The sequence below is a fragment of the Anopheles ziemanni genome, chromosome 3 (genome assembly GCF_943734765.1).
Source record: "Anopheles ziemanni chromosome 3, idAnoZiCoDA_A2_x.2, whole genome shotgun sequence".
Taxonomy (NCBI): Eukaryota; Metazoa; Arthropoda; class Insecta; order Diptera; family Culicidae; genus Anopheles; species Anopheles ziemanni.
In genome coordinates this window covers 20,807,501-20,819,436 of record NC_080706.1, presented here as the reverse complement: position 1 = coordinate 20,819,436, position 11,936 = coordinate 20,807,501, and the positions used below count along the sequence as shown (strand labels likewise).

General features: G+C 41.5%; 1 protein-coding gene across 10 annotated transcripts in view; it reads right to left on the bottom strand.

The window, feature by feature from the left end:
- Window positions 1-11,606: 11,606 nt before the first annotated feature.
- LOC131289395 (casein kinase I) overlaps window positions 11,607-11,936 on the bottom strand; it is a 30,646-nt gene continuing 30,316 nt past the window's right edge. For all 10 annotated transcript variants that reach the window (XM_058318631.1, XM_058318633.1, XM_058318634.1 and 7 more), the window contains one exon: window positions 11,607-11,899. In XM_058318631.1, the coding sequence (XP_058174614.1) occupies window positions 11,848-11,899 (52 nt within the window). In that variant the 3' untranslated portion in view covers window positions 11,607-11,847. The remainder of the gene's footprint in view (window positions 11,900-11,936) is intronic.

Here is an 11,936-nt window from a genome sequence, read left to right as displayed (position 1 = left end):
TCAGCTAATTGTTCTTTCCATTCGGATGCATAATTGTTTTTCAAACTATACAGCGTTTTACATTTCACCTAGCAACTGCGGCAGTGTACGTGGAACATCAAACAATTCCTAGCCTACTGTAAAGTATGTGATGTTGAATCATCAAACCTCCAAATGGCAACACAAACGGGTAAGTAGGCAATTCGTCGCTTACTAGGATCTACCAAAATTATAGTTGTCGCATGGATGTTTGTAGTAGACACGACCAATCGAGGGGTGCAGGTAAAAGTAGGGGAAAATCGCTTTCCGACAGAAAACATACTTTTGCGAGGATTGTTGTGATTCGCGCTCGTTTGCTCATGCGAAAAAGTGATCATAGCCTACCTTATCCTGTACCCCTTCAACTGGTTGTCTCTACTACAAACATTCAACCGCTAGCTATCATGTTGGTAGATCCTAGAAAGTGATGAATTGTCTACTTGACCCGTTTGTGTTGCGATTTGGAGGTTTGTCGATTTAACATCAATTACTTTACAGTAGGCTAGTATTGTTTTATGTTCCACGTACACTGCCGCGGTTGCTAGATGAGATGTAAAACGCTGTAAAAGCTTAGTTGTTCACTTTTAGCTACGTTCGGCAACGCTAACGAAAGTATAAAACTATTTCCACCGAATGAACTTATCGCATTACGTGCGGCTAGTGGAAACTCCGCATACAACATGATAAAAAGGGGGGAGGGTTCGCATAGAGCAAATAGACTGTAGGGCCTAGATCAAATCTAGGTGGAAGTGTGTAAGTAGTAGAGCTCTTCTAGCACATCACTAGCGAAATGTAGCGAAAAGGTATGTGAGATCCTGAGAACGGGAATAGCAGTTCTTTTTTTACGTTGGAAATTAAACACTGAACTGAACCAACACTGAACCCAGATCGGCGAAGAAAAAAACGTGTGCAGGGAATGAAACAAGAATGAACTACTGTAAAAATTAAATCAAACACAAAACGAAAAACCTCTATTTAAAATCCAACATTTACATAAGCGTTGTGGGCGCCAAGTGTAAAACACGAGCACCGCCCCGCAAACCCCAATGGAACACACAATCAAACGCGGAATGTTTAAATGTTTTGTAAAACGAAGCAAGCTGGAGTGCGCGAAGCGAAGAAAATCATAACCAACCCACAGATCGCCAAGAAAACCCACATGCCTTTGTGACATGTTTTATTCCACCGATTGAATTAACCTCTCTTACAAACACACTCTCGTTATCTCTTTCTCCACGGTGTTTGAAAACGCTTTTTTTTTAAAACAAATTTACCAACAGTGGGACACTGAGTAAAGAAATCTTCCCGCCAGAGAATTTGTAAAAGACAGACCGTAGTGTAAGCCGGCAATTGGAGGACCATAGTTCACGGCACAGAAAACGAGAGAGAGAGCATATACTTTTTCCCGGGTGTTTAAACGTAAAGCAATGGATGTTCTTATCTACCATCACCATCTCGATTGATATCTTACCTTGCCGAATATAACCATAGAGAAGGCAGATAGACTAGCGTTTAGTGGGTGGCAGGTGTGGAAAACATAAAAATCATTAAGAACAGTGCCAAGGCGGCATGGTGTGAAAACTTTATATTACATAACCTCACCGAAAGGTGACGACATAATGAACGCCATTTGTAGAGGTGTTTCTTATGCATGTATAAGAACGGGAAAACACTGCATACGGTGGCGCAAGGGAATTTTTACTAACAGAACAAAGCACAATGCAAACATGAAGAAATAGATACAAAAGAATGTTCAGAGATACATTGGAGATAGTCAAACGTTGTACGTAAGAGCACCGCCGATGCAGCAGCAAAAAAGAGAAAGTTTAAGCAAAAAAAGACAAGACATATATGTTGAAACGAAGCAAACCAGAACAGACAAACAGAAACTTTGAATAATAAAACCCTATGAAACTTATAGCCAAATGATGAAATATTTAAAATGTAGGCAAACGGAATGGGGAAAAAGGCATAGGACCGTGAACGTGACAGAATAATGCAAGTAGAACGTAAGAAACATACTACAAACGAGAAAATACTGTACCGTGCACCCGGGGACGGGACGGGTGGGTCAAAGTTACAAAAAGAATCATATACTGTACCAGTTAGCGTTTTGGATACAAACACGAACGTGCAGGGTGAGATTTGATGGTGGATGGGTTGGATAGGCGGAAGACGATGGATGTAACTGATTGTAACAAAATACAATGATAGTGAACCATCGGAATACACGATATGAAATTATGTAAAATCGCGATTCAAATCACATATATGAAGGATGGGGGGATATGGGGAGGAGGTAAACAGAGAGGTGAACGAGAAAGAGAACAAGTTAAACCTATTTAATATTATATATATATATATATACATACCTACCACCTTGCGGTGGTAAGAATCGACCGAAAAAATAAAGTATAAAACATAAACAACAATCGGCATTTGTTTTGCACAGAAGTGTATCTCAGTATTTAGTAATAAGTTCAATAATCATTTTCAGAACAACTGCAAAAGAAAACATCATCCGAAAATCCTTAAATGCCTTCATGATGACGCGCTCCACAATCTCACGGTATAAACGAACGATTCGAGATAGCTACAGGTGCTTACCGGCATATACCGGCTACTAGATCGTTCATCTCCTTGTGCGGGACGAGCCCGATCTAGTAGAGAGCGAGATTTAGTAACGGCCCAGCCCTCGGCCAGTGCGGTCGGCGTGTGGCAGATCGGTGGCTGGATGCTGTCCTGGGCTTATCTCTGCCGCAAGGGGAGATGGTAAGCGTGGGTCAGTGCCGCCGATCGACACACTCTCGGGCGGGTGGGCTCTCTCGCGCTGGCGAGAGAATAACTTGATAAGGGGGGGCACGCTCGCTCATTTGCTTCAAGGACACGCAATTTTTCCGATTTTTTAAAAACTTCCATGCACGTTTAATACAAGTACTTGCATGGAAGACTTGTGTTTGAGGCCATACAAGTGTCCAAGGATATATTTTCGGATTGAGGTCGATTTTTCGAGCTGAAAAATTCAATTTTCGACCGAAAAATCTAATTTTTTCAGGATTTTTCCGGAATAAAAACCTGAAAATGATGGTGATATTTTTGTATAAAAAATACTAAAATATCAATTTAAATAAATATATTTTCGGATAATTTAAAGCCATAAATGCGTATCAATTTTTGTGAAAATTCGTTCAATAACCGTTGAGCTTTAATTGTTGTTCGATAGCAGCGTTACACCTTTTACCACTGTTTAGCGCGATGGCCAAGGCCTTTAGTGACACCGTCCAAAACATTAGTACGATCGCCGGAGCTATTAAGACAGCGCGAGCGCCGTTTAGCGACTCCGTCCAAAGCATTAAGAAGATGGCAGACCCTCTAAGATAATGGGAGCACCCTTTGCGCGTTGACCGCACCTATTAGACCGTTCGCCGCACCTTTTAGCGGCAGTCATTTTTCCGAGCCTTTTGTGAGGGCTTTTGTTCAAAGAGTCGATTGTAGAGGTGGATGCTTCATTTCGTGGTTTGAATTATCCGTTACGTATCAATATTTTAGAATATTTTTTTGTTTAGCTGGAAAGTTCTTTAAAATGTCTCGGGAAATTCATTCTGAAAATTGTAAATGCAAATATTAATTTCCATAAAGAGCATTAATATTTATTTTCATAAAGGTCGCCTTTTCAAAAACATTCTTATTTACATTTGTACATTGTGTTTGGTGCATATTTACTCCATAATTGCTTTCTTTCTGAGGCATTTTGTGATATATGACCACATATTGCACATATAGCCTGCACAATCAGAGGGAGTAATTTACGAAGCTGCTCCTGCGATGGCGTTCATCAGCTCCGCTTCGTTCTGTGGATTGGACCGTCGAGTAATTTGCTTCCACTGACTGAACAAGGAGTTGGGGGCATCTCCTGGGGTTGCTGGCAGGCTAGTAGGATGGACCAGCCAACCATCGAAAGTCTTGACCAGCAGCAGAACGGAAGGTCGCTCGTGGCACAAGCAGGCACACTTAGTGCAGGCGCCCAAGCGCAATGAGGAAGGAAGACAGGGCAGGCTATGGGGCGACTTGTGACTTGTCGGTGAGGGATGCACCGGTGACTCCTCCCACCAAGGTGTTACCTATCTGACAATGACCATGTCAATCCAGAAACCTATACTGTCAAGGGCCTGGCAGAACATCAGCCAGGCCAAGCGCAAGAGGGCAAGTCAGACAATGAAACGATAAGGGATTGGGCGGGAAGCGGAGGTGGTGGGGCCCCACCAAGCCGTCCATGACTGATTCGATTCAGACGTCGGACGAGCCCAGGAATGAAGCCAGACGTAGATTGCGCAGGAGCGTGATTTTGCGGACTGGTTTCAGCACGAGGAAGAGGAAAGGACCGGTTACTCGAGGTTTGAGATGCTTTGGGGAGGGGGGTGCATCGGGGGTGTTCTCTGTCACCCGCCAATCACGGTACCAAGCCATCGCTGATCAACCTCTTGCACACCGGTCACCGGTGGCAATCATTTTTCCTTTCGGATATTTTCCAATCAATAAATGCCACATGTTAAGCGTTTAATTTCTCATTTTTTATTTTTTCATTAAATAAGTGTTTCATCTAGCATCCCGGTATCCGACCGAAGCCAGCTTGAAAAATTCAAAACTTTTTTTCCCCACCGCCGACTGTGATGATGCTGGAAGGAAGGAACGAGTGTCGAGAGCGAGATTAAGATGTTTGCTGATTTTTATTTTTCATTAGCTACTACAGTCGGTTGTTGTTTGTTCTGCTGTTCTTTCAACTGCTTGTGTTTTAACATAGTTTTCGTCCGCACACTTGGTTTTACATTTCACAATCTCGTTTGCGCATTTATGCGTGTTTGCGCTCTGCCTTATTCCAATTGTTATTCCATGTTTTTTTTAAATCTTGCCTTGTCTCTGCGTGTATGTGTATCTGGTACGCGCGGGCACACATATGCTCGCATATGTTCTGATTGACCACCGAAGCTAACTGTAACTGACCTCCTTCTTTTATGGTCATTTTATTCACCTTTGCACATATTTTGCGAATTTGCTTTGCTTGTTTGCTGGTATGTTCTCCTCCACTGTTACACATTTTCTCACAAATGCATGGCTTTGCATGCGATAACTTTACAACTTTAGCTCTATATTTTGTGGTGTGTTGCTTCTTCCGCGTAGGTTTGTTTATTTTCATGTTTGCTGTTAATGTCGCTTCGCTACAATATGCCTTTTGTTTCTTTTTTGTTTTTGCTTCCCCTCGTCTGCCCCCTGTCTGTCTGTTAATGCAAATTTTAACCATTTTATTTGTAATAGCTGTTTGTAGGTTTTCCAACCGCGCTCGTTTACCACGGCTCTTTCGCTCCCTTCGCACTACATACATACACATACATACACAAACGCACACACGCACACACCATTCATACTATCTGTCGTGCACTACACACTTTCTAGCAACGCAGCTGCTGCCCGCGTTTTCTAGTGTTTCTGTTGCTTGCTTTCTTTTGTTTAACTATATATTTTACTCTTCACCTCAGTGCTAACGTTTTGTTTTAGCTGTCAATTTGCTGGTTAAAGGGCTGAGTTCTCAAACAGCTAGTTCAACCATTTTTCATTCTCTCGATACATCATCTTGCGTTGCAACGGATTTTTTTAAACACACACACACACACACACACACCCTCGTCAGTGCGCGGTGTGTGCTTTTGTTGGCTGCTTCTGGCGCATGCATGGAGAGCATGTGTTTTAGTTGCATTTTTTTGTTTGTTTTGTTTTAATCTTGTTTGCATTGACTTAAATAATCTTATCGAATAGGTAGGTTTTGCTGTGTTTCTTAATATTTTCCCTTTCACTATGCTGCATCTCTTATTTTCATGTTTCCTCCGTTTGCTTCCACTACTCAACTTCAATTACTCTTCCTCCTTTTGTTCTCCCCGCCCGACGCTATCTTACTACTTTTCCAGTGTTACCACCCCGTCGTACTCTTCAAAACCTGCTCCACAAACTACATGCTGCTCCTCTAAGGTTCTATTGTTTCTCCCATCTCTCTTCAACTTGCTGCTTCTGGCTATCTATGGGTTTATCTATCGTTCCGCTGTGGGGGGTGGGGGTTGATTTGTTTTTCTTTTAATTACACACACACACGCGCTGCTCAATATCTTCAATGCGTTTACTGTTTCCTTTGTATAACCACTCGCCCACCACTTGAGCTTCCATCCACAACGATACTGTTTTATTAGGACTATTTATAATCTCTTAACTCTGAAAGGTTTCCGTTTCCTCTGTTTCCTTATGCCAACCCTCCTGGCGGTTGGGTGTTTGTAACTATGTGTGTATGAGTGTGGTTTGTTTTTTCTCCTTTTCTGCACAACACCCTGCTCCCCGAACCCCCGGGAACAGGGGGTGAAAATGGCGATTGTTTGACCGTTTGTCCCGCCTAAAAGGGGGCAACATTTCCGTGGTTTCCTCCCGCATTTGCGTTCCAACTAGCAGCACGCAGCGCCGCACCCTTACAACAAACTTTTCACATGTCTGTCTGTATGTGTTGTATGTGAATTGAGAAAACGCGTCGTGGACAAAATTGGCGTATCAATATATAAACAGGTGCAAAACATTGCTGCATTTATCATCTTTTCTGGGGCGGTTGTGATTCTTTTATGTTTCTCTTCTATGTTTTTGTTTTGTTTGTTTGTTTGTTAGTTGTTCACCGCACTTAGTAGCGATTTCCTCCTCCTTCACTGTGGCCTAAAAGCGAACCCCACCTGCCGCGTGTGGGTCTATTAATGGTTATACATTACAGTTCCACGGTGGCGAGCTGCATTCCGGTTCGCCAGCGATTTGCCCGTTTTTTATTCCTCTAATACATAGTTCTATACATTACAAAATGCGTCCCTCTCGCCGTGCTGTTGGGCCTCCTGGAAAGAGGGTGTTTACCTACAACCCGGCTATAAGAAACGGAAGAAAATATGTTCCCGTCCGTCCCCGCTCTATATCCTCTTTATGGACAAGCATAACGCTGGCGCCAGTATCTCCAGCTGCTCTGTGTTAGTTTCCTCGCTTCTCCGTACCACTCAGTGGCTCGTTCTGGTTAGCTTTCATACACACCGCACTGGTTTTCGACATAGCTCAAGGTTCAGTTTTTGTTTTGTTTGCTCACAGCTCGTGAACTTTTAGTTTTTTTTTTAATTTTTGGTTGAATAGTTACAGTAGTATTCCATCAACTTGGCTTTTTGTTTTCATTTGAATCGATTCCTTTTTGTTTCGTTTGTTTGTTTGTTTGTTTGTTTGTTTGTTGGTTTGTTTGAATGTTTTCGTTTCTATTTTTTTATGTTTTTTCTTGCATTTATTGAATTTCTATTGGTTTTGTTAAAGTTTTCGCCGGTTTCTGCACATAGTTTCAGGCTTTTCTAGTGAAATATACTTGCTGGTCATTAAAATGTACACACTCTGCAAAGAAGAGGAAACTATTGCGTATCACAATCAGCGGATGTAGCAAACCAGTGCAGAAGAGATCGTGTGATCGAAAACCTTGCACAGCATAACACACACACACAAACATGATGGAGTTAAAAGCTGCTCTATCAGAAATCAGTGTCGCCAATCAGCAATAATAGACAAAATTATAAACAAACAAATTGAACGGTAGCGAAAACATGATTGAGGCAAGATTAAAAGCATGCCGAATAAAAGACCCTACAATCATCACATTCAAGGACGCCAAAAAGCCTCGAAGTAAACACTTTCAAAACATTTCATGTTCAGTATGTGCTCCGTTTCCCTTTTTTGTAGAGTTTGCTACGCCCTTAGTTTTTCTCGTTTTTCCTGTTGCGCTGTATGACAGGATAATCGACAGGTGTGTAGTGTGTGTACTTTTCCATTCTTTTTCAGTTTTATTGTTTTGCGTTTTTTTTTAAGGTTTTTTTTATGTTTTAACTTCTTCTAATATTTTTAATGAAGAGCAAAACATAACCAAAATGAAAACAACAAGTTAAAAAATTCCGTAGAGTTGCAAGATGAAGTACAAAAAAATAAAACTAAACAAAATGGAGGATGTGTACAATAAAATTCAAAAATACAATGTCCAACATAATCTACCAGCTTTTGGTAAGATTGGATGGAGTGGCAACTTTTTTCTAATAAAGGTACGACGAACCAACATAAAAACTTTTTTTTTGTATAGTTTTTGTTCATTTTTCTTAGTTGCAGAATGAGCTTGATAAGATAAGATATAACTGATACAAAAAACCCAAATGATACGTGCGATGGTATTCCTCTTGAAATCGATATACGGTAGAACTAGGATATTTTGCTGACGGAGGTAAGAAGGGCGAAAGGAAACAGTAACGAAAAAAACACAGTTGGGACATTAGTTCGAAACTAATACCGTTTCCGTTGGGCTGGGGGATAGGGGGGCGAGGTCAGAGTGTGTTGTAAAGCGTTTGGGACAAGCGTAAATGCTTCATCGTGCACAAGAACGTGTGTGTGTGTGTGTGTGTGTGTGTGTGTGTGTGTGTGTATGTGTGAAAAGAGATAATTCAGATAGATACGGTATACGGTGGGTGCGTCAGTGGTCAGTGCTGGTACGTTTAATTGTGACCGTCGATAAACCTGTTCGATCAGGCGATGAATTTATTTGCGTATGGTTTTACCAACGGATTAGTACGGATTTTCCTAATAAAAGAGATACTTGTTACCGTGTAATTGACTTCAATCAACGATGGCCTTGCGTTTACCAAAGTAAGTAAAAGATTTGCAAAATGTTAGCAATCCTTATATTCGAAATAAAGATTCTGTATTCCGACATGCGATTTTGGCTGAACGTATGAAACGAAAAGGCAAATCTATCTGCGTGCAATATTCTAAATTTATAACAAACACAGTAGTCGCCTTCTTTATCATAGGAATCATTGAAGATCAACATGCGCCATACTAAAACACAATGTCAGCTCGTCAGTCAAATTTGCGCTCTACAATCTCAAACTATACACAATAGGTATTTGTATAACCCGGTGGTCAGTTATAAGTCACTATGAACAAGCATTGGTGCAAAAGGCGTTAAAAACGTGTGATGAACGTGATAAAAACGGTTGAAAAGGAATCATATGTGAGAATGAAAGACCTTTTGAACCACTTTCAAAGCGTGCCGTTTTCGTGTGGTAGAGAAAAACATGCATCAAAAGCTGAAAGAAGTGCTTTGCATGTGATGCGCGCATGCGTGCACGGGAAAAAGGATTACAGTAGGTACGGAGGACAATAAATTCTAGAGAATATATCACCGCATTTGGAAATCAATTTTCCTCTCATTTGCAATTTTTGGTACTCAATGATAGGCTTTGAGTTTTCGAACAAGAATGACATTACGGTCGGTGCTATCGCTTGATATCTGTATCCTCCTTCGATGAATCTTACACACATTGTTTGGCTTCTATACAACGTCTCCCATGTTCGACGTGTGTTGTGTTCGCATACGGTTGATTAGCTATTTTCGTTTATTAACTTTGTCTGTCCCCCCTTTTGTTTCTACTACGTTTTGTGGAAAGCTCGATTTGTTGTAGCACATTTAAAAAGGGTAAATTTGTGAGGATTCCGTATTTGCTTTTGCTTATCGTTTCGGTTTGTTATTCCTTATCCTTACTATGCTATCTGGTGCTGTCGATGTTAGAGTTGTTTGCAAAAGTTCTAATCTATTTAGTGTTGCGCAAGATTTTTATTCTTTTTTTTCTCAAATTGCAATCGATGTTAAAATGGTCTTTACTAAAATATTATTCGTTTGTCTTAAAAATGCTACACCTACGACAATCTATGGGTGCTTTGATTCGGTATGGATAAGTTGTTGTTTTGATACTAGATGTTATTTGTTTGTTTGAATTGCGCTTTAAAACATTCGTAAATACGAGTTCTCCTTTGAATTCTCTCCATTCCGTACTTTTTCCTTCCTCAATCCCAATGACGGCTAAGGTGCCCTGTTCCACTCTAATGGAACAAGGAATCAGTAAATTACCGATCATAGTAAAAAGGTACCATCTACCAAATGCAGCTAACACAACTAAAATTTATTTCCTCTATCAAATTACTAGTGTCGTTTTGACCTTCGAAGGGCCGGTTCTTTATCAACTGAATCCGAGGAAATTTGCATCACATCACATACATTGTGGAGTTTGTCTTCATTAAACCTATGCCCAGGTACATTGGTGCAGAGAATGAATGTTAGATCGAGTTAGAAAATACGTAAATTATTCCTTCGGGGCGTATTCCGTATTTGCATTTTCAACAAAACATGAATTGGAATGCCTCCAGGGTGAGCCTTTTTTTATAACACTTTCGGTAAAAGGGAAAGATTTCTCGGAAGGGAGAGAACGGAGAAAACTGCAAGCTAAAAGCATACCGAGCAATATTTTTGCTTTGCCCTATCAAAAAGCCTTCTCTTTTACTAGCTGTTCCTGTAGTTCAAATGTGCCCTAGCCTCTTGCATGAGTTTTGTCCTTCCACTCGTCGATGACTCTCGAGGGCTTCCGTGATTTTTATTTCCGTTTCCCTATTTTTGTGACTTCTATTCAACCGTTTTGAACAATATTATTTCCAGCCAAACTGTGGCACAGTACCCGGAGGGGGGATCAAAGAGAGAAAAAGTAGAGAAGTTGGAGCTTCCCTGCTTTTTCCCTGTTATTTTTTTTGCCTCTCGTTCATTCCCAGAGTATACGTAGGAAGGATAACACGACAGTAAGATCATTAACGTCTAGATCAATGTCATCATCGAGATCGCTGCGGTTTTGAAATGGTTGCCAGGGTTACCCGTTTGTTTTTGCGCATGGCCGGTGCAGTTGGGGATCATTGTTTGAGAAGGGAATAATTTGTTTGTGCGCGGACCACGATGTGACAAATAGAACGCCAGAGATAAACGTCGGCGAAATATTGAAGGATTTTGTTTGTTTTTTTTTGCGGTGTAAGGCGGTGTTTTAAGGATAGTTGTGATGATTGTGGTTCAGCAACGTGGCACAGAATTGGTTGTGGAAGTAGCGCAGTCGGTTGTAGTTGTAGGTCGAAGAGGCAGTCGATTGAACGTCGGTAGTGTAGTCGCGTATCCCGTCCGCGGCGCGAAAGTGTCGTTGGTTTTTGGGAACGAACCGTGGGAAGGGTTCCGAAGTGTTGTAAATTACAATAAATAATGCATCATTAATTTTGCAGACAACACACACATTTCGTTATGGTGCACGGCTCGGCACACAAACGAGAGCAGCACGCACGACGCCGTATGTGCGACACGTGGAAACGAACAAACGTGCGCGAGAGTTGAAGGAACGATAGATATTTTGTTTGTATAACAAGCTGAGCTGAATTGTTGGGCTGTAGGGTGCAGTGGGGTATGAGTGAAATTCGTTTAAATGCTTGAAAACACTCTCTTGCCTTGGATGCGCTATGCCGGAAATCAAAAAGGAGATACCAAACGTAAAATGTTTAAAAGTAAGAAAGAGGAAACCTTTCGCGCTATAACAAACGGTCAGAGCGTGTGTGTTACCAGGATCCGGAGAGGAGAAGAAAAAAACTAATAACTAACGAAAGTATAAAAAAAACCTAGGATCACAACCGAAACGGAACCAAAATCGATCGAACGCAAATATCGACGAGGTTTGAGAACGGAATACATTACAATGGAAGTGACGGCGTTGGTGTCGAGGCCAGCACGGAGGTGGATGGGTAGCGGATCGTATGCTGCGACGACGCCTGGATGTAGTCCTGGCTCGGGTTCAGGACGCTGTCCCGCGAGTTGGAGTGGGAGGTGGCGCGGAGCAGCTTGACGGCTTCGCGTTCGGGGCTACATTGCACTGCTTCTAGTCATTTCTGGCGGGACGATTTCTTCTTCTTTCGTTTAAAGAAACAGCAACATCTGAAAATGGTTCAAAAGAAAAATGCGATAAGTATTC